Here is a 22,318-nt window from a genome sequence, read left to right on the forward strand (position 1 = left end):
AAGTACTCCACTGAGGAAGGAACAATCAGTTGCACACATACAAAATGGGAAATGACAGTCTAGGAAGGAGTACCGCAGAAAGAGATCTGGGGGACATAGTGGATCACAAGCTAAATATGAGTCAACAGTGTAACACTGTTGCCAGAAAAAGCAAACATCATTCTGGGATGTATTAGCAGGAGTGTTAGAAGCAAGACATGAGAAGTAATTCTTCTGCTCTACTCCGCGCTGATATGGCCTCAACTGCAATACTGTGTCCAGTTCTGGGCACCACATTTCAGGAACGATGTGGACAAGGAGAAAATCCTGAGAAAAGCAACAAAAATAATTAAAGGTCTAGAAAACATGATCTATGAGGGAAGATTGAAAAAATTGAGTTTGTTTAGTTTGGAGAAGAGAAGACTGAGGGGGGACATAACAGTTTTCAAGTACATAAAAGGTTGTTACAAGGAAGAGGGGAAAAAATTGTTCTCTTTAACCTCTGAAGATAGGAGAAGCAGCATTGGGCTTAAATTGCAGCAAGGACAGTTTAGGTTGGACCCTAGGAAAAATCTCCTAACTGTCTGTGTACTTAAACACTGGAATAAATTACTTAAGGATGTTGTGGAATCTTTGTCAGTGTAGATTTTTAAGAGCAGATTAGACAAACACCTTTCAGGGATGGTCTAGATCAGGGGTTCCCAAACCTGATTCGCGGCTTGTTCAGGGTAAGCCCCTGGCGGGCCGCGAGACGCTTTGTTTATCTGTTTACGCTTTGTTCCCAGTCAATAGGAGCTGCGGGAAGCGGTGGCCAGGGGCTTACCCTGAACAAGCCGCGAACCAAGTTTGGGAACCCCTGGTCTAGATAATACATAGTCCTGCCTTGAGTGCAGGGGACTGGACTAGATCTCTCAAGGTCCATTCCAGTCCTACACTTCTATGGTTCTATGATCTGTGACAGAAAACAAGAAAATTCCATTTTTGTTATAAAGGCTGTTTAAAAAATAACCTGATCTAGTGAATTTAAGGTTGCAAGCACATAGGGACAGATTTTCAAAGATGTGTCTAAAAATAAAGATAGGTGCCCAGTGGGATTTTCCAAAGTGCCTAAGCAGGTGCCTATCTCCCACTGAAATACCTCTAAAAATCTGGTCCACAGTGTTCGAAATGTAGACTGACTTTCAAAAATTTTAGAATTAAAAAAACAAACATTTCAAACCTAGGAAATTCAGAGTTAATGTTGCACTTTCCCAACAAGCTACACTCAGATAACAACCACTCTCTTAATTCTGTCCCAGTACAAAAAACAGAAGTGAAGTCTCATACTTGCACAAATTAATACCAACATTCTTTTCCACAATGGTCATCAGCAAGCATCTTTTAGTGGTTCTAATGCTACAGTAAAAATTAAACTTTTTTTTTAAAGTTACCACAGAGAATGATATCTATTGCAAATTCAGTTTCCATTCACAATTCTAAAATAGTAAGGGTAATATTTTCAAAAGTGCCTTGATGACTTAGGAACCTAAATCATAAGAATGGCCACACCGGGTCAGACTAATGGTCCATCTAGACCAGTATCCTGTCTTCTGACAGTATCTAGAACCAGATGCTTCAGAGGGAATGAAGCAAACAGGGCAAATTTATCAAGGGATGTCCAGTCCCAGCTTCTGGTAGTCAGCGCTTTAAGAATATAAGAATGGCCATACTGGGTCAGATCTGTGGTCTGTCTATCCCAGTATCCTGTCTTTTGACAGTGGCAAATGATGGGTGCTTCAGAAGGAACAAACAGAACAGGCAATCATTGAGTGATCCATCCCGTTGTCCCTCCCAGCTTCTGGCGGTCAGAACCTGGGGACACCCAGAGCATGGGGTTGCATCCCTGACCATCTTGGCTAACAAAATTCCCTGGCAATGAGTTCCACAGGCTGACTGTCCGTTGTTTGAAGTACTTCCTTTTGTTTGTTTCAAACCTGCTGTCTATTAATTTCATGGGGTAATCCCTGGTTCTTGTTATGTGAAGGAGTAAATAACACTTCCTTATTCATGTTCTCCACACTATTCATGATTTTATAGACCTCTGTCATATCTCCCCTTAGTCATCTCTTTTCTAAGATGAACAGTTCCAGTCTTTTTGATCTCCTCATATGGAAGCTGTTCCATACCCGTAATCATTTTTGTTGTCCTTCTCTGTACCTTTTCCAATTATATCTTTTTTGAGATGGGGCAACCAGAACCGTATGCAGTATTCAAGCTGTGGGCATACCATGGATTTATATAGTGGCATTACAGTATTTACCGTCTTGTTATCTATCCCTTTCCTAATGGTTCGTAACATTCCATTAACTTTTTTGACTGCTGCTGCAGCAGATGTTGTCAAAGAACTATCCACAATGACTCCAAGACCTCTTTCTTGAATAGTTACAGCTAATTTAGACCCCGTCATTTTGTATGTGTAGTTGGGATTATGTTTTCCAATGTGCATTACTTTTGCATTTATCAACATTCAAATTCATCTGCCATTTTGTTGCCCAGTACTGTGTCCAGTTCTGGGTGCCACACTTTAGGAAAGATGTGGATAAATTAGAGAGAACAGAGGAGAGCTACAAAAATGATAAAAGTTTTAGAATACCTGACCTATGAGGAAAGGTTAAAAAATAACTGGGCACGTTTAATCTTGAGAAAAAGAAGGGGGGAAGGGGGACCTGATCAGAGTCTTCAAATATATTAAGGGCTCTTATAAAGAAGACAGTGATCAATTGTTCTTCGTGTCCACTGAAGGTAGGACAAGTAGTAGTGGGCTTAATCTGTAACAATGGAGATTTAGGTTAGATATTAGGAAATACTTTCTAACTGTAGGGATAGTTAAGTACTAGGATAGCTTACCAATGGAGGTTGTGGAATCTCCATCATTGGAAGTTTTTAAGAACAGATTAGACAAACACCTTTCAGGGATGGTCTAGGTATACTTGATACTGCCTCAAGGGTGGTGGTGGGGGAGGAAATGCTAGATGATCTCTCAAGGTCCAGTCTAGCCTTACATTTCTACGATTGCTGGTGCCGATGATGCAGAGTAACTTGGTTCCAGTGATGGAAGTAGGGTAGCTGATATCAGTATTGCAGGAGATGCTCATCTCTGAACTATTGACAGTGATGGTACTGAAGTGACTACTTCACAGTGTCGGTAAGTGGAGACTCAGTTTTGACAGACACAGAAGATCCTTTGCAGCTGCGTATGCCTCTGGTGTACTCCACTCAGTAGTGGTCCTGAATCCACCACAGTCTCAGTGGATGTAGCTGGTCTCAACAGCTCCACAGAGGGTATTGGAGTCAATGGTTCCAGACGGTGAGTGCCACTATAGGACTGTACTGGGGAATGGCGGAGCTGATGCTCGCACTCTAACGTCAGTGCTGTGCTGGCTGACATCAAGTCCCGCACTGCAGACAGAGGAAGTACTCTTCTTAGGCTTTGGAGCCCCAGAGTGCTCCAGATGCTTGCATTTCTTACTCAGAAAGCCCACGGAAGGAGATTTCTGTTTCTTCCATAGTCAGAACAAATAAGATGCAAGGCACTACCAATAGAGTTGTGCATGAACTCCCCTGCACCGACCTAGTGAGCTCCAGTGCTAGTTGAAGTGCAGTGTCCATTAGGTCAATGATTCTTGACCCTCAGGGGTCCATCAATATAATCAAGGGGGTCTGCGAACTGATTGGTCCCTCTCAAAGATGATGCATAGGGGGCACGCAGGGTCACGTGCCCCCCCAGATTTCTGCCTTCCAAAGGGACCCATCCAGAGGGGCTACTGCAGACTCTACCCCACAGGGCAGTGGGTGGAGAAGGCCTCAGACCACCTTTCACTGGGAGCAGAGAGGAGGCAGCGGCTCCCCCTGGCAGTCACGCTCATCATGTGTCCGAGCAGGGAAGGAGAAAGCAGGAGGGAGGCTGACTGTGGGCTGAGCCCCCTCTCTCCCTGCTACATGGGGCTGCTTCTCCTTCCCTGCTGCTGGAGTCCCAGCACTTCTCTATACCTGCTTTGCAGACTGCCCACGGAGGTGAGCTAGGGGTGGAGGTGGCACGCCCTCCCTAAACTTGGCCACACAGAGCTCACCCAGCCCCCCACCCCCAAATGTTCCTCTGCAGTGCCCTCTGGTCCCTCCTCAAGCACCTACTCGGGTACCCCTCCCAGTACACACACACACACACACCCGCCCAAATATCACCTAGCAATGCTATAATGTATTAGTATCAGGTAAGCTGTCAATATTTTAATTAGCTATGCTTTTTGTTGATCTGTTCAAATAATTTCTCTACAGTAATATGTGTAATAACTATTAAAGTAACATGAAAAACAAATTATGGGCAACAAAATAATGAGGAGGAAGTTGGGGATCCGCAGATTTGTCTATTTAAAATTAGGTTTAAAAAAAAAAAAAAAAAAAAAAAAAAAAAAGGTTGAGAACCACTGCATTAGGTAATCCCTGAGGCACATGTCCCTCAACTTCTGTGTCCTTTTCTTAAAACCTCTGCAAATAGAACACCCATCTCTAATGTGACACGCTCCTAAACAATGAGAATGAGGGTCACTAATGGACATTAACACCCAACACTCTAAGCAATATTTAAATCCAGGGAACTTTGGCATAAGCACTCCCAGTACCAAGCAGAGCCTAAAAAATAAATAAACTACATAAAAAGTCAGAAAATAAAGAGAAAAAAAGAGTGTCCTTCTGAACTAAAAATTATAAGAGCATCAATAACTCTATACTAGGGCTGTCGAGTAATCGCAGTTAACTCACACGATTAACTCAAAAAAAATCGTGATTAATCGCAGTTTTAATTGCATTGTTAAACAATAGAATACCAAATGAAATTTTTTTTTAAAAAAAAATTTTCTACATTTTCAAATATATTGATTTCAATTACAACACAGAATACGAAGTGTACACTGCTCACTTGATATTATTTTTATTACAAATATTTGCATTGTAAAATGATAAACAAAAGAAACAGAATTTTTCAATTCACCTCATACAAGTACTCTAGTACAATTTCTTTATCGTGAAAGTGCAACTTACAAATGTAGATTTTTTTTGTTACATAACTGCACTCAAAAACAAAACAATGCAAAACTTTAGAGCCTACAAGTCCACTCAGTCCTACTTCTCGTTCAGCCAATTGCTAAGACAAACAAGTTTGTTTACATTTACGGGAGATAATGCTGCCCTCTTCTTATTTACAATGTCACCAGAAAGTGAGAACAGGCATTTGCATGGCACTTTTGTAACCAGCATTGCGAGGTTTTTATGTGCCAGATATAATAAACATTCGTATGCCCCTTCATGCTTCAGCCACCATTCCAAAGGACATGCTTCCATGCTGATGACGCTCGTTAAAAAAATGTGTTAATTAAATTTGTGACTGAACTCCTTGGAGGAGAACTGTATGTGTCTGGCTCAATTTTACCCGCATTCTGCCATATATTTCATGTTACAGTAGTCTCGGATGATGACTCAGCATGTTGTTCATTTTAAGAACACTTTCGCTGCAGATTTGACAAAACGCAAAGAAAGTACCAATGTGAGATTTCTAAAGATAGCTACAGCACTCAACCCAAGGTTTAAGAATCTGAAGTGACTTCCAAAATCTGAGAGGGATGAGGTGTGGAGCATGCTTTCAGAAGTCTTAAAAAAGCAACACTCCGATGCGGAAACTACAGAACCCAAACCACCAAAAAAGAAAATCAACCTTCTGTTGGTGGCAACTGACTCAGATGATGAAAATGAACATGAGTCGGTCCACACCACTTTGGATTGTTATCAAGCAGAACCTGTCATCAGCATGGACACATGTCCTCTGGAATAGTGGCTGAAGCATGAAGGGACATATGAATCTTTAGCGCATCTGGCATGTAAATATCTTGCAATGCCAGCGACAACATGTCACGGAGTGTGGGGGGACACCAGGCCCTGCACCCCCGGCTTCCTGCGATTCACCATGACTCTCAGCCAGCCAGTAAAGCAGAAGGTTTATTTAGACGACAGGAACACAGTCCAAGACAGGTCTTGCAGGCACAGACAACAGGATCCCCCCCACTTAGGTCCATCTTGGGGTCCCAGGGCACCACAGCCCCCTTGGGAGGTCAGAGCCCTGTCTGCCTCTCAGCCATTTCACCAGCCAGCCCCTGAAACTCTCCCTTCAGCGACCCCCTCCCACAGCCTTTGTTCAGTTTCCCGGGCAAAGGTGTCACCTGGCCTCTAACCCCTTCCTGGGTTCTCATGTTACATGCTCAGGTATCTTCCCTCAAGGCCAGTCTCCCATCCCCCTATGCAGACCGTCCTAGCCCACCTCCCCTGCCTTCCCAGCCAACACTCCCCACTCAGCATTTAAAGACCACATTAAGAACAGTCCCAGTTCGTCGCACAACAGTGCCATGAGAACACCTGTTCTCACTTTCAGGTGACATTGTGAACAAGAAGCGGGCAGCATTATCTCCTGCAAATGTATACAAACTTGTTTGTCTGAGAGACTGGCTGAACAAGAAATAGGACTGAGTGGACTTGTAGGTGCTAAAGTTTTATACGGTTTTATTTCTGAATGCATTTTTATTTTTTTGTACATATTCTACATTTGTACGTTCAACTTTCATCATAAAGAGACTGCACTACAGTACTTGTCTTAGATGAATTGAAAAATACTACACCTCTACCCTGATATAACGCTGTCCTCGGGAGCCAAAAAATCTTACCGCATTATAGGTGAAACCGCGTTATACTGAACTTACTTTGATCTGCCGAAGCGCGCAGCCCCGCCCACCTGGAGCGCTGCTTTACCGCGTTATATCCAAATTCGTGTTATATCAGGTCGCGTTATATCGGGGTAGAGGTGTATTTCTTTTGGTTTTTTTACAGTGCAAATATTTGTAATAAAAAATAAATATAAAGTGAGCACTGTACACTTCGTATTCTGTTTTGTAATTGAAATCAATATTTGAAAATGTAGAAAACATCCAAAAATATTTAAATAAATGGTATTCTGTTATTGTTTAACAGTGCAATTAATCGCGCAACTAATTTTTTTAATCACTTGACAGCCCTACTCTATACACTAGCAAAATTCTAAAAGGGTAAACTGTATGCAAAGGCACAGTGAACGCTCCACTCTGACTACCAGCCACAGACAGTAAGAAGAAACTGAGGGAAGGGCAGGGCAGCTACACTCTTTATATCACAGCTCAAGCAGGAGGAAACGCAGGGCTGATAACACTAGGAACTCTCCAGCATCAATGCACTGCTCGTGCACATACCTGGAGCAGAGCACACATACGCAAGCACTTAAACTCTAAATTTTTGGGGTTTACATTAAACAAAAAAACCAAACCAATTCTGAATATCCTTGAAAGGCATTAAAATTACTGATAATTTCACTTTTTAAAAGTTTGTGTGATAATTTGCATGAAATTAAGATGGAATAATTAGCTCAATCTCAACAAGAAATATTCTAAAAAAGTCACTTGAAAGTACACATTGAAACTATTTAGGGCTTGTTTACAGATAAAAATTGTTCTGAATTAACCGAATCAGCGTAGTTTGACTATACCATATTGCTAAAGCAGTATAACCCACCTAGTATGAACAAGTTATACCAGTATAAAGTGCTTCTGGTACAGTTTATTCCTGTATGGAAAGAGAAATAAGCTATACTGGTATAAGGCACCTTTATACTGTGGTAACTTCAGTGGTTGTACTGGTATAATTATTTCAGTTAAAAAAAATAGTATACAATTAACCAAAATATACTGGTATAACTTTCAAGTGTAGACCAACCCTTAGACTGTTCATCATCCTCTTGGTCTGGACTACACGGCTCCTTAGTCACCAGTCACAGTAAACGCTGGAAAAGCTATGGGCCCAATTCTTACCAGGAGACTTGCCCTTCTGTGAACTGCTTCTTCTCTCTCTGCAACTGGTTTGTATGGATGAAGCTGTGTCTTTGACAGATTTGCTCACAGGTTCCACATCTGAAATGAGGAATCCTACCTGCTCCGAAGACACAACTGTCTCCGATGGACTGGTTTGACACTTAATACTGGGATCCATCTTTAAAAAAAAAAATCAAAACCCACTCAATACTTTCTGTAATCACTTTAGGGGATTTAATGCAGATAAATATCTCTTTCTCTCATGGAATGTCCACTTCAAGGGACATTCCACAAACAGAAGACACTACTTGGAGCTTAGATGCCATAAAAGAAAACTGGTCTGAATTTTGATAAGGTATAAACTGTGTAAAATAAATGTAAGAATAAAAGCGCTCTTTTTTTAAAATTGGTATTTCTGAGCATCTTGCTGATTTGTAATATCACTTATGACTTCAGCAATTTGAGCTCCATCCTAATATAATATTTAACAAACAAAAAAAATCTTCCAGGTGAGATTTTTAAACTAGTGCTAAAAAGGTGTAACTGCATACTCCAATGACTAGTAAGGCATCTAACTAGCCACTTACATGCACAACTGCCACAATTCTATGTGCATTTTAGGAATGTCTCTAAGTCTAATATTTAATCAGTGATATTTCACACAGTAACATTCTTCTGTTTAAATAAATATTACGAAATAAAAACTAGTTTTCAGATTTTTTCATTGTATCAGCATATACTCATATATCAAATGATGTTACCATTCAGCAAGATAGTTGTCAGCTGCAGTCTCAAAGTGCCAGAATTTGTCCAATCTATTAACACATTAAAATAAACTGGGATGAGAGCATATGCAATAAGGGGACAGGATGTCTGGCCAAAACTGTTTGTTGATATTTAGTGTGACAGACCCAGACCAGTGGGGTACAGGAATCTGGTAGAGGGCAAATATACTGGTAACTGGATGAGTAATTTTCTGTTCCCTGAGTGACCAGACCTATTGGGATCCAGGAAGTGGGCAGGCAAAGCCCGCCCACTGATAAAGGATCCCCCCCAGCCTAAGGGGGGGTCCACAGGACCTGGAGACCAAAAAATTACAGGGGACAACTAATAAAAGAACAGGGACAGGAGTGAGGTCAAAGGGTCAAACGAAGCGAACCAGACGGGGACACCGAGCAGAGAACCCCGGACAGCGCCCACTGCTCCTCAAAGGCGTCAAGGGAGCCAGTGGACGCTGCCCAGAGGAACTCTGCCCGGATACGTGAAAGAACGGAGGACCTGAAATACGCCCCACAGTCACAGGAAACTCCATCGGCCAACCTCCTCACTCTGGTTTTATAGATGGCCAGTTTCGCTAGGGCCAGAAGGAGGTTGACCAGGAGGTCCCGTGACTTTGTGGGGCGACAGATAGGGAGTGCATAAATAAAAAGGTGAGGAGAAAAGTGCAACCAAAATCTTAACAAAATATCCGTGAGGAGCCAGAATAGGGGCTGCAGCCTGGCACACTCCAGATAAACATGCGCCAGGGTCTCCCTCACGCCGCAAAAGGGGCAGGTGTCTGGGATAGGGGTAAACCGCGCCAAGTACACGCCCGTGCTCACGGTTCCGTGAAGGAGCCGCCAACTGATGTCCCCGGTGGGCTTCGGGATCAGAGCAGAATAAAGGCTGGCCCACCGGGGCTCCTCACCCTCCAGAGGTGGCAGAAGGTCCCGCCACTTCGTATCGGGGCGGGACGCGAGGGTGAGGACATGAAGAACATGGAGCACGAGCGTGTACAGATGTTTCCTTGGCGCGGTCCGGAACAGAACCGGCTGCAGATGGTGCAGTCGGCTCATGGCAAATGGACGGGGAGGGGGCTGGTTCGGTCCACGGGGCAGGGGCCCGATGAAAAAGTCTGGAGGGCTCGGAGTTGACGGTGGGCGGGGCATGCCCTCTCGCAGGTCCCGGTCGAGATAGTCCCAAGCAGCGGGTGGCAAAGCGGCCCTCACCTCCTGAAGTACGCGCCGGGGAGTACGAGGTCTGGAGAGCCCCATGCGCTGAGCGAGCGTCAGGGGATCCAGCCAGTCTCCCCGGTCGTAGTCCAGGAGGTCTCCGACTTTGGTGACTTCTGCTAGGACCAACCTCTGGCGCACCATGGGGGACTCCGCCACCTGCACACGAAGCTGGGGGTTGTGTAGTAGGGGCTCCGCGAGGAGATCTGCCCCCACGGTGGCCGCCACGGACCTGGTCACTGAAAACAGTTTCCAGGTCCGCAGGAGGTCCTGGTAGAAGACCGGCAGCTCGGAGAGGCCTCGCGGAAGACCTCTCGGATGGAGACAAAGGAGCTGCCGGTCATATCGGAGCCCTCGGAAGCGGCGCAGGAAGGCGTGCGCCAATACGCTCCATGCTGGACTACCTGCACCATAAAGGAGCCTCTGCAGGGCCTGGAGGCGGAAGACGTGGACCTGAGCATGCAGACACTTCAGGCCCTGCCCTCCCTCCTCCAGGGGTAGATGGAGAACCCCCGCAGAGACCCAGTGCAGTCCTGACCAAAAGAACTTCAGAATCAACGTCCGGAGGGTGGTCAGGAAGCCCGGGGCCGGGACCAGGGTGTTGAGCCGGCACCAGAGCATGGACAGGACTAGTTGATTGAGCACCAGTGCTCTCCCTCGAAGGGAGAGACACCGGAGCAGTCCTGTCCATTTCCGGAGCCGCTCCGACACCCTGCCCTCTAAACCCAGCCAGTTCTCCGGCGGAGACGGATGCGTGGCAGAAAGGTAAACGCCGAGATAGAGCAGCGGACCCGCGCGCCACCGGATGGCCTGAAGCGCGGGTGGGAGGGAGCTCGCCTGCCACCCGTCCCCTACCACCAGGCCAGAGCTCTTGACCCAATTGACCCGGGCGGAGGAGGCCGCCGAATAGATGGTCTGGCAAGCCTCCATCCGCACCAAGTCGCCCGGGTCCTGGACCACGAGGAGCATGTCGTCGGCGTACGCCGACAGGACCAGCCGCAGCTCCGGCTCCCGCAGCACCAACCCTGCCAACCTCCTACGGAGGAGACAGAGGAAGGGCTCGATCGCCAGAGCATACAGCTGGCCCGAGAGGGGGCACCCTTGACGTACTCCTCGCCCGAAGCTGACCGGTTCGGTCAGGGTCCAGTTGAGCCTGACCAAACACTCTGCGGAGGCGTACAGCACCTGGAGAAAACCCACAAACTGGGGCCTGAAGCCAAACGCTCGCAGAATGCCCAGGAGATACCCGTGGTCCACCCTGTCGAACGCCTTCTCCTGATCCAGGGACAGGAGGGCGAACGACAGACCATCCCTACACCCGAGTTCCAAGAGGTCCCGGACCAGATACAAGTTGTCGAAGATGGTGCGGCCCGGGACGGTGTAGGTCTGATCTGGGTGGATCACGTCCGCCAGCACAGACCCTAGCCGCAGCGAGATGGCCTTCACTACGATTTTATAGTCCGTGCTGAGGAGCGAGATGGGACGCCAATTCCGTAAATCGCAGAGGTCCCCCTTCTTCGGCAATAAGGCGAGCACGGCTCGCCTGCACGAAAGAGGGAGGACCCCGCCCTGCAAGGACTCGGCCCAGACGGTGACAAGGTCCGGGCCGAGGACGTCCCAAAACACGCGGTAGAACTCCACAGTCAGCCCGTCCATGCCCGGAGATTTATTGGTGGGCATGCGGCGGAGGGCTTCCGAGAACTCGGCCAGAGTGAGAGGCAGCTCCAGCCGGTCTCGGTCGCCCGCGCTGACCGTCGGGAGTTCATCCCAGAGCATTCTGCAAGCGTTAGGATCGGTTGGATCCGGGGAGAAAAGGCCTGCGTAGAAGGCCCTGGCCCTCCCGCACATTTCCGCTGGATCCGTGAGGGGGGTGCCATCCTCTGCTAGAAGGCAGGTGACGTGCTTCTTGGCCCCCCTCTTTTTCTCCAGGGCGTAGAAGAAGCGGGAGCCGCGATCCATCTCCCGAAGGAGGCGGATGCGGGATCGAACAAAGGCACCTCGGGCCCGATGGTCCTCGAGGGTCCGGAGCTCTTCCCGCTTCTCCCGGCACGCTCCGCAGAGGGATGGATCACCGGGGCTGGCGGCCAGACGCCTCTCCAGCTCTAAGACCTCCCGTTCCAACTGCCCTATCGCCGCATCCCTCCGTCGGCTGGCGCCCCGGGTGTAGTCACGGCAGAAGAGTCGGGCGCGCACCTTCCCCAGGTTCCACCACCGCCGCGCCGAGGGAAAGGCACGCCGCTGCCCTCGCCAGGCCAGCCAGAACTCCCGGAAGGACGCCACGAAGCCCACATCCTCCAACAAGCTATTATTAAAGTGCCAATAGGCCGGCCCCGGCCTCTCCGCACAGAGAGAGGCTGTCACGGTGGCTAGATGGTGATCTGAAAAAGGGGCCAGCCGGACGCTGGAGGAGTGGGCCCGGGAAAGATGGAAGCGTGACATATAGATGCGGTCCAACCGGGAGTGGTACGACCGATGGACCTCCACCCAGACAAAAGTGAATGTCGAAACGTCATCCGGGTGGTGGTCGCGCCAGACGTCCACCAGGGAGTGATGTTCGACGATCTCCCGGAGGACATCCGCGGCGGCCGGGTGCTGCTCGGTCCCCGAGCGGTCCCGTTCCTCAAGGGTGGCGTTAAAGTCCCCGCCCAGGACCAGGCACTCGCGAGGATCCAAGGTGCCGAGGAAGGCGGACGCCTGCTGATAAAAACACAACCTCTCCGGGCCCAATGTCGGGGCGTAAACGTTGACGAGATTAACCACAAGCCCCTCCATGCGGACCCGGAGGTGTAGCAGGCGGCCTGGCACAGCCTCGGCGACCCCCAGCAACTCGGGCCGTAGGTCGGGGGAGAACAGGGTCGCCACTCCAGCCGTACGAACTGTGAGGTGGCTAAAATAGACCCTGTCCCCCCACTCCAGCCGCCAGCTAGCTTCAGCGGCCGGATCCGTATGGGTCTCCTGCAGGAAAATCACAGAGTACCCCCCCTCCCGAAGGAAGGAGAGCACCTGGCTCCTGCGGAGACCCATCCTACAGCCCCAGGTGTTCAATGTTGCGAAGATGATCGGTGCCATGAGGAGGGCTGGGGGGGATCCTCGCCGGCAAAAACGCCCACGGCCTCCGTCGGGCCGCGCAACAATCCGTGACCTACCCCGTAGGCGATTAAGGAGTCACGGAAGAGGCGTACTCTTTGGTAGGCCGCGGCGGCCTGCCTCCCGGTCCTCTTACCCTCCCCCATGAGGGCCCTCGCGGCCCGGAGGATCTGATGAAAATCCCCCCATCGCTGGAGTGCAAGCTGTACCTTGTTGCGGGAGCCACGGACGTCCTCAAGGAACTCTCGGAGCTCCTCTCTCAGCGTATGGGGGGGGGGTGGGGTTACCGATCTATGGCTATCCCCCAGCGGGGCCCCTGTCACAGCCCCATGGCCCACCGAGACGGGCAAGCAGGGGGCAGACCCTCGACGTGGCGTCCGATGGGCTGGCGCCACGTGGCCCGCCTCAGACCCTGGCTCAATGGGGGGCGGCGGAGGGAAAATAGCAGCCCCTGGTGGGTCGGGACGGGGAAAAACAAAGGCTGCTCCTTGGGGGTCGTCCTCTGGGATATGGAAGGAGACAGCCCCAGGGGCGGCAATAGCATCACAGGAAGTGGATGGGATAGAGACTGGGTCGGAGTCAGGGGCAGGGTCGGAGTCAGGAATAGGGACAGGGGAAGGGGCGATAGTGGGATCGGGGGCCCCAGCAGCCAGGCTCCTGGGTGGGGGGGGTGGCACCCCGCAAATGGGCTCAGGGATTTGCGGGGAGGGAGGTGGGCCCTCCGTGATGCCGGGCTCGTGCTCCAAGGCAGATGGTAAGGCCACGGCATCCATGGGTGGAGAATCAACGACGGGGCCCCCACCCAGGAAGGAGGTTGGCTGCCCCTCAGCCACGAGGGAGTCCCCTGGTGACTCGGGTCCCGGTTGCATGGCACTGGCCGTCGCCTCAAGAGGCTCGGCGGCCGCTAGCGGGGTGCCATCTGCAGCCGGGTTGGTGGAAGAGTCCAGGGGCTCCTCGGAGGCGGGAGCGGAAGCAGTGGGTAAGGGGACAGAACATGGGGAAAGGGAGGCTGAGGCAAGGTCGCTCAGATCGAGGCCCGCTGGCAGAGGGTCGTCCTCCCCCTGGGTAACCGGGGTCAGACCCAGGGCCTCGATCTCCTCATAAATGGAGGGGAGATCACCTTCCACCACCCCAGGGCTCTCCCCGCCTGCACCCGAAGTGACGCTCGCCTTGGTGCATGCAGGGGCTTCAGATTGTAAGGGGGCGAGAGGGGCTCCATCCGGGGCTTCCATAGGAAAGGACACCGGAGGAGGGGTAGTGCTTTCCTCCGATGCTGCCACGTCTTCCCTAGCCAGTAATGGTGGACAAAACCCACCCGGGGGCAAAGCGGAAGGCTCAGCATCGGTGCCCCCCTTCGTGGTCTTCCGGGGGGCTACCGCATCATATGGAAGGAGCGGAGCTCGAGCCTTCCGCTTGCCCCGCTTCCCCTGTACTAAGGACCAGCCCTCCATGGCATCATCCGGGGGCTGGCTAACAGGAGTCGGGTCAGGGAGCAAGAGCGAAGGCTTAGGGACTCGGGGAGGTAATGGTGGGGCAGCATGTAGGAGGAAGGATTCTCTCTGGGGCATGCCTTCTTCTATGCCCGGCGATATCCCTACCTCACCCTCCTCCACAGGCCCCGCCAGATCGCAGGCGGCAGAGGCGGGGCCCTCTCGCTCATCTAGGCGCACTGGGGGAGATACCCCTTGGGCCCTAGCGGGAGCTTTGGTGGGCCGGAAAGGAGGGGGGCCACTTCGGGCGCCGGGCAGCTAGGGGCACCGGCGATGACGGGGCCGGCGCCCTGCCGGGGCTCGGGGGTCCCGGATGTCCCTCCGTGCCGGGCCAAGGGGCAGTCCCTCCGGACGTGTCCTATCGCCCGGCAGAGGTAGCACCGGGCCTCCCCCATTGAATAATGCACCCGGTAGCGGGCCCCCTGGTAGGGGACCAAGAAGGACCCCTCAAGCGCCTCACCATCACGTGCTGCCGGCGGCAATTGTAACTGTAACTGCCGGCGGAACGAGAGGACGTGACGGAGAGCGGGGTCTTTGCAGCCCAATGGGAGAGGGCTGACCACAGAGATCGGCCTCCCCATGGTAGGGAGAGCGGGTAACAGGGCGGCATTTGGAAGGAAGGAAGGGACAGAAGTCAGGACCAGTCGGGCGCCCAGGTCTTCTAGCGGCTCCAGGGGGACGTACACGCCCCCCACCGCCAGGCCCTTCTCCACTGCCTCCTGGGCGGCGGCCTCCGATGCTAGGAAGAAGACGACCTTTCCGTACATCTTGGAGGCCGCCACAATGGCCGTGGGCCCCACCACCCTCGCCAACGCCCGCACGTAGGTCTCCACGTGGGGCGAGGCGGGTACCAGGAGGCAACGGACGCCGTGCTTCCTGGTCAAGATGGGGAAGGGGCCCCGGCTGCTATAGATGGTAGCAGAGGCGGTGGATGGGGGAGATGACGTAGCGGCAGGCGGGGGGGCCGCCGCCACCTGGGCGTATGCCCTGGGGGCCGGGGGAGGGACACCCACAGAGCTGGTGGAGGGAACAGCAGGGAGGGACGCCGTGGCCAGTTGCAGGGCCGCGGCAGTGGGGGCACCCCCTGCCATGGAGGGCCTGGCTTTTTTAGCGGGGCCTTTACCCTTCTTTGTGCCCTGGCCCTTCCTGCCGGTTGGAGGGACTCCCCCAAAGTCAGAGGGGGCGAGGGACGTGGCAGCAGCGGAGGTCACCTCGTTACCCACCGCTGCCGGTGCTCCAGCAGGGGTGGTAGTAGGTGGCTCGGCAGCGGCGGTTGAGGTAGAGGCTAGGGGGGGACGATGGTGGGGCGGGTGGAGGAGGGGCAGCAGGGTCTGCCCGAGGGGTCTCACTCTCCTCGTCCCCTGCCATAATGAGGACGGGGGAGAGCAAACACTGGAGGGGGGGTAGGGAAGGGGGAAGCAGGTCGACCACTCCTCCCCGCTAGGCTGTAGGCAGGGGAGGAGGGCGCCAAAAAAAGGGGGGGGGTGGATGGGGGGGCTATCAAGGGCTAGCGGTCAGTCACCGACTCAGGGAAGGTTTCCGGCTCCTCTTGTTGCACCAAGGAAGGGAGGATATAACAGCATCGGGGGGTGCAGTGAGACAGAATCAAACTAAAACGGGGAGGGGTACAAGCGCATAGGAGGGGACATGGGCGCACGAGGGGAGGGGCTAATCAGGGCAAGGGGACCGCAGGGGGAAGGGAGCAACCAGGCAGGAAATGGGGCAGAGGAACCACGGGGCTAGCTTCAGAGGCTGGGGCGGGTCAAACAAAGGCTGCAGAGGGAAAGGGCGGGGCAAGGGGGAGGGGCAAAAGGCAGCAAGGGGCAAATCGGTAGGCAGCAGGGGTAAAGCTGGGGGCTTGCTGCAGGGGGGAGAGGGTCAGTCCAAAGGAGGGGGGGCACGTGCACCCACGTGCGCTTGTAACAAAAAGGAAAGGCAGGTTAGGCTGGCTGCTGTATCAGGCCCAATGGTGGCAACAGGGCGTGGCAAGCCTAGGTGAGCAGCTGAGTCCCAGAGGCAGGAGCTTGAGGCAGATGGTGAGTAGCCGGTGGGGGTGGTGGAGGGGGCAACGATGGTGGTGGTGGTGGGGATCGGGGGGGGGACACAGATGGACCAGGGGGCAGGCTCCACGCCACACCCCCTGTGTCCCCACAAACACAGTCTAGATCCCCACCACAAGAGCACAGTTCAAAAGTTACTCAGTCCAGGAGGGCCCCCTCCACGGTGGTCTGTAGAATTCCTACGCGCTCCGCCACTGGCAGATGGTCCTCTTCTTCGCCTCAGGGCTCCAGCAGCAAACGCAGCAGCTCCAGGCGGCAGTCTGGTGGCCAGCAGGAAGGACCCCTCTCAGGTGGAGGTGGCAACCCCAGCAGCAGGAGCAATGGCTGGGGTCTCTCCCTCCCCTCCTCTGGGGAGTGGGCCAGCAGGCCCCCCCCAAGGGGCTGTAGCTGGAGCAGCAGCAACCAAGGGTGTGGGTGGGTCTAGCAGCCAGCCAGCAAGCAGGTAGCAGAGAAGGAGGAGGAGCAGCCCCCTACCTTCCTCCCTCCAGACCAGAGGGCTACAGGAGAGTGATCTGTTAATCCCAGATCAGACAGGGTTTCTGTTCCCTGAGTGACCAGACCTATTGGGATCCAGGAAGTGGGCGGGCGAAGCCCGCCCACTGCTAAAGGATCCCCCCCAGCCTAAGGGGGGGTCCACAGGACCTGGAGACCAAAAAATTACGGGGGACAACTAATAAAAGAACAGGGACAGGAGTGAGGTCAAAGGGTCAAAAGAAGCGAACCAGACGGGGACACCGAGCAGAGAACCCCGGACAGCGCCCACTGCTCCTCGAAGGCGTCAAGGGAGCCAGTGGACGTCGCCCAGAGGAACTCTGCCCGGATACGTGAAAGAACGGAGGACCTGAAATACGCCCCACAGTCACAGGAAACTCCATCGGCCAACCTCCTCACTCTGGTTTTATAGATGGCCAGTTTTGCTAAGGCCAGAAGGAGGTTGACCAGGAGGTCCCGCAACTTTGTGGGGCGACGGATAGGGAGTGCATAAATAAAAAGGTGTGGAGAAAAGTGCAACCAAAATCTTAACAAAATATCTATGAGGAGCCGGAATAGGGGCTGCAGCCTGGTGCACTCTAGGTAAACATGCGCCAGGGTCTCCCTCACGCCGCAAAAGGGGCAGGTGTCTGGGATAGGGGTAAACCGCGCCAAGTACACGCCCGTGCTTACGGCTCCGTGAAGGAGCCGCCAACTGATGTCCCCGGTGGGCTTCGGGATCAGAGCAGAATAAAGGCTGGCCCACCGGGGCTCCTCACCCTCCAGAGGTGGCAGAAGGTCCCGCCACTTTGTATCGGGGCGGGACGCGAGGGTGAGGACATGAAGAACATGTAGCACGAGCGTGTATAGATGTTTCCTTGGCGCGGTCCGGAACAGAACCGGCTGCAAATGGTGCAGCCGGCTCATGGCGAATGGACGGGGAGGGGGCTGGTTGGGTCCACGGGGCAAGGGCCCGATGAAAAAGTCTGGAGGGCTCGGAGTGGAGGGTGGGCGGGGCGTGCCCTCTCGCAGGACCCGGTCGAGATAGTCCCGAGCAGCGGGCGGCAAAGCGGCCCTCACCTCCTGAAGCACGCACCGGGGAGTACGAGGTCTGGAGAGCCCCATGCGCTGAGCGAGCGTCAGGGGATCCAGCCAGTCTCCTCGGTCGTAGTCCAGGAGGTCTCCGACTTTGGTGACTTCTGCTAGGACCAACCTCTGGCGCACCATGGGGGACTCCGCCACCTGCACACGAAGCTGGGGGTTGTGTAGCAGGGGCTCCGCGAGGAGATCTGCCCCCACGGTGGCCGCCACGGACCTGGTCACTGAAAACAGTTTCCAGGTCCGGAGGAGGTCCTGGTAGAAGACCGGCAGCTCGGAGAGGCCTCGCGGAAGACCTCTCGGATGGAGACAAAGGAGCTGCCGGTCATATCGGAGCCCTCGGAAGCGGCGCAGGAAGGCGTGCGCCAATACGCTCCATGCCGGACTACCTGCACCATAAAGGAGCCTCTGCAGGGCCTGGAGGCGGAAGACGTGGACCTGAGCATGCAGACACTTCAGGCCCTGCCCTCCCTCCTCCAGGGGTAGATGGAGAACCCCCGCAGAGACCCAGTGCAGTCCTGACCAAAAGAACTTCAGAATCAACGTCCGGAGGGTGGTCAGGAAGCCCGGGGCCGGGACCAGGGTGTTGAGCCGGTACCAGAGCATGGACAGGACTAGTTGATTGAGCACCAGTGCTCTCCCTCGAAGGGAGAGACACCGGAGCAGTCCTTTCCATTTCCGGAGCCGCTCCGACACCCTGCCCTCTAAACCTAGCCAGTTCTCCGGCGGAGACGGATGTGTGGCAGAAAGGTAAACGCCGAGATAGAGCAGCGGACCCGCGCTCCACCGGATGGCCTGAAGCGCGGGTGGGAGGGAGCTCGCCTGCCACCCGTCCCCTACCACCAGGCCAGAGCTCTTGACCCAGTTGACCCGGGCGGAGGAGGCCGCCGAATAGATGGTCTGGCAAGCCTCCACCCGCACCAAGTCGCCCGGGTCCTGGACCACGAGGAACACGTCGTCGGCGTACGCCGACAGGACCAGCCGCAGCTCCGGCTCCCGCAGCACCAACCCTGCCAACCTCCTACGGAGGAGACAGAGGAAGGGCTCGATCGCCAGAGCATACAGCTGGCCCGAGAGGGGGCACCCTTGACGTACTCCTCGCCCGAAGCTGACCGGTTCGGTCAGGGTCCAGTTGAGCCTGACCAAACACTCTGCGGAGGCGTACAGCACCTGGAGAAAACTCACAAACTGGGGCCCGAAGCCAAACGCTCGCAGAGTGCCCAGGAGATACCCGTGGTCCACCCTGTCGAACGCCTTCTCCTGATCCAGGGACAGGAGGGCGAACGACAGACCATCCCTACACCCGAGTTCCAAGAGGTCCCGGACCAGATACAAGTTGTCGAAGATGGTGCGGCCCGGGACGGTGTAGGTCTGGTCTGGGTGGATCACGTCCGCCAGCACGGACCCTAGCCGCAGCGAGATGGCCTTTGCTACGATTTTATAGTCCGTGCTGAGGAGCGAGATGGGACGCCAATTCCGTAAATCGCGGAGGTCCCCCTTCTTCGGCAATAAGGCGAGCACGGCTCGTCTGCACGAAAGAGGGAGGACCCCGCCCTGCAAGGACTCGGCCCAGATGGTGACAAGGTCTGGGCCGAGGACATCCCAAAACACGCGGTAGAACTCCACGGTCAGCCCGTCCATGCCTGGAGATTTATTGGTGGGCATGCGACGGAGGGCTTCCGAGAACTCGGCCAGAGTGAGAGGTAGCTCCAGCCAGTCTCGGTCGCCCGCGCTGACCGTCGGGAGTTCATCCCAGAGCATTCTGCAAGCGTTAGGATCGGTCGGATCCGGGGAGAAAAGGCCCGCGTAGAAGGCCCTGGCCCTCCCGCACATTTCCGCCGGATCCGTGAGGGGGGTGCCGTCCTCTGCTAAAAGGCAGGTGACGTGCTTCTTGGCCCCCCTCTTTTTCTCCAGGGCGTAGAAGAAGCGGGAGCCGCGATCCATCTCCCGAAGGAGGCGGATGCGGGATCGAACAAAGGCACCTCGGGCCCGATGGTCCTCGAGGGTCCGGAGCTCTTCCCGCTTCTCCCGGCACGCTCCGCAGAGGGATGGATCACCGGGGCTGGCAGCCAGACGCCTCTCCAGCTCTAAGACCTCCCGTTCCAACTGCCCTATCGTCGCATCCCTCCGTCGGCTGGCGCCCCGGGTGTAGTCACGGCAGAAGAGCCGGGCGCGCACCTTCCCCAGGTCCCACCACCGCCGCGCCGAGGGAAAGGCATGCTGCTGCCCTCGCCAGGCCAGCCAGAACTCCCGGAAGGACGCCACAAAGCCCACATCCTCCAACAAGCTATTATTAAAATGCCAATAGGCCGGCCCCGGCCTCTCCGCGCAAAGAGAGGCTGTCACGGTGGCTAGATGGTGATCTGAAAAAGGGGCCGGCCGGACGCTGGAGGAGTGGGCCCGGGAAAGATGGAAGCGTGACATATAGATGCGGTCCAACCGGGAGTGGTACGACCGATGGACCTCCACCCGGACAAAAGTGAATGTCGAAACGTCATCCGGGTGGTGGTCGCGCCAGACGTCCACCAGGGAGTGATGTTCGACGATCTCCCGGAGGACATCCGCGGCGGCCTGGTGCTGCTCGGTCCCTGAGCGGTCCCGTTCCTCAAGGGTGGCGTTAAAGTCCCCGCCCAGGACCAGGCACTCGCGAGGATCCAAGGTGCCGAGGAAGGCGGACGCCTGCTGATAAAAACACAACCTCTCCGGGCCCAATGTCGGGGCGTAAACGTTGACGAGATTAACCACAAGCCCCTCCATGCGGACCCGGAGGTGTAGCAGGCGGCCTGGCACAGCCTCGGCGACCCCCAGCACCTCGGGCCGTAGGTCGGGGGAGAACAGGGTCGCCACTCCAGCCGTACGAACTGTGAGGTGGCTAAAATAGACTCTGTCCCCCCACTCCAGCCGCCAGCTAGCTTCAGCGGCCGGATCCGTATGGGTCTCCTGCAGGAAAATCACAGAGTACCCCCCCTCCCGAAGAAAGGAGAGCACCTGGCTCCTGCGGAGACCCATCCTACAGCCCCGGGTGTTTAATGTTGCAAAGATGATCGGTGCCATGAGGAGGGCTGGGGGCGATCCTCGCCGGCAGAGACGCTCACGGCCTCCGTCGGGCCGCGCAACAATCCGTGACCTACCCCGTGGGCGATTAAGGAGTCACGGAAGAGGCGGACCCGTTGGTAGGCCGCAGCGGCCTGCCTCCCGGTCCTCTTACCCTCTCCCATGAGGGCCCTCGCGGCCCGGAGGATCTGATGAAAATCCCCCCATCGCTGGAGTGCAAGCTGTACCTTGTTGCAGGAGCCACGGACGTCCTCAAGGAACTCCCGTAGCTCCTCTCTCAGCGTATGGGGGGGTGGGGTTACTGATCTAAGGCTTTCCCCCAGTGGGGCCCCTGTCACAGCCCCGTGGCCCACCGAGACGGGCAAACAGGGGGCAGACCCTCGACGTGGCATCCGATGGGCCGACGCCACGTGGTCTGCCTCAGATCCCGGCTCACTGGGGGGCGGCGGAGGGAAACTAGCAGCCCCTGGTGGGTCGGGACAGGGAAAAACAAAGGCCGCTCCTTGGGGGTCATCCTCTGGGATAAGGAAGGAGACAGCCCCAGGGGCGGCAAAAGCATCACGGGAAGTGGAGGGGACAGGGACAGGGTCGGTGTCAAGGGTAGGGCTGGAATCAGGAATAGGGACAGGGGAAGGGGTGATATTGGGATCGGGGGTCCCAGCAGCCAGGCCACTGGGTGGGGGGGGTAACACCCCGCAAATGGGCTCAGGAATTTGCGGGGAGGGAGGTGGGCCCTCTGCGATGCCAGGCTCGTGCTCCAAGGCAGATGGTAAGGCCACGGCATCTGTAGGTGGAGAAACAACGGTGGGGCCCCCACCCGGGAAGGAGGTCGGCTGCCCCTCAGCCATGAGGGAGTCCCCTTGTGACTCAGGTCCCGGTTGCATGGCACTGGCCGTCGCCTCAAGAGGCTCGGCGGCCGCTAGCGGGGTGCCATCTGCAGCTGGGTTGGTGGAAGAGTCCAGGGGCTCCTCGGAGGCGGGAGCGGAAGCAGTGGGTAAGGGGACGGAACATGGGGAAAGGGGGGCTGAGGCGAGGTCGCTCAGATCGAGGTCCGCTGGCAGAGGGTCGTCCTCCCCCTGGGTAACCGGGGTCAGACCCAGGGCCTCGATCTCCTCATAAATGGAGGGGAGATCACCTTCCACCACCCCAGGGATCTCCCCGTCTGTACC

General features: G+C 54.7%; 1 protein-coding gene across 1 annotated transcript in view; it reads right to left on the reverse strand.

Moving 5' to 3' along the window:
- HSF5 (heat shock transcription factor 5) overlaps positions 1 to 22,318 on the reverse strand; it is an 84,966-nt gene that overhangs the window by 36,309 nt on the left and 26,339 nt on the right. The window contains exon 5 of the mRNA XM_065418574.1: positions 7,899 to 8,076. Within this exon, the coding sequence (XP_065274646.1) occupies positions 7,899 to 8,076 (178 nt within the window). The remainder of the gene's footprint in view (positions 1 to 7,898; positions 8,077 to 22,318) is intronic.

This window comes from Emys orbicularis, chromosome 17 (assembly GCF_028017835.1).
Source record: "Emys orbicularis isolate rEmyOrb1 chromosome 17, rEmyOrb1.hap1, whole genome shotgun sequence".
NCBI classification, from domain to species: Eukaryota; Metazoa; Chordata; order Testudines; family Emydidae; genus Emys; species Emys orbicularis.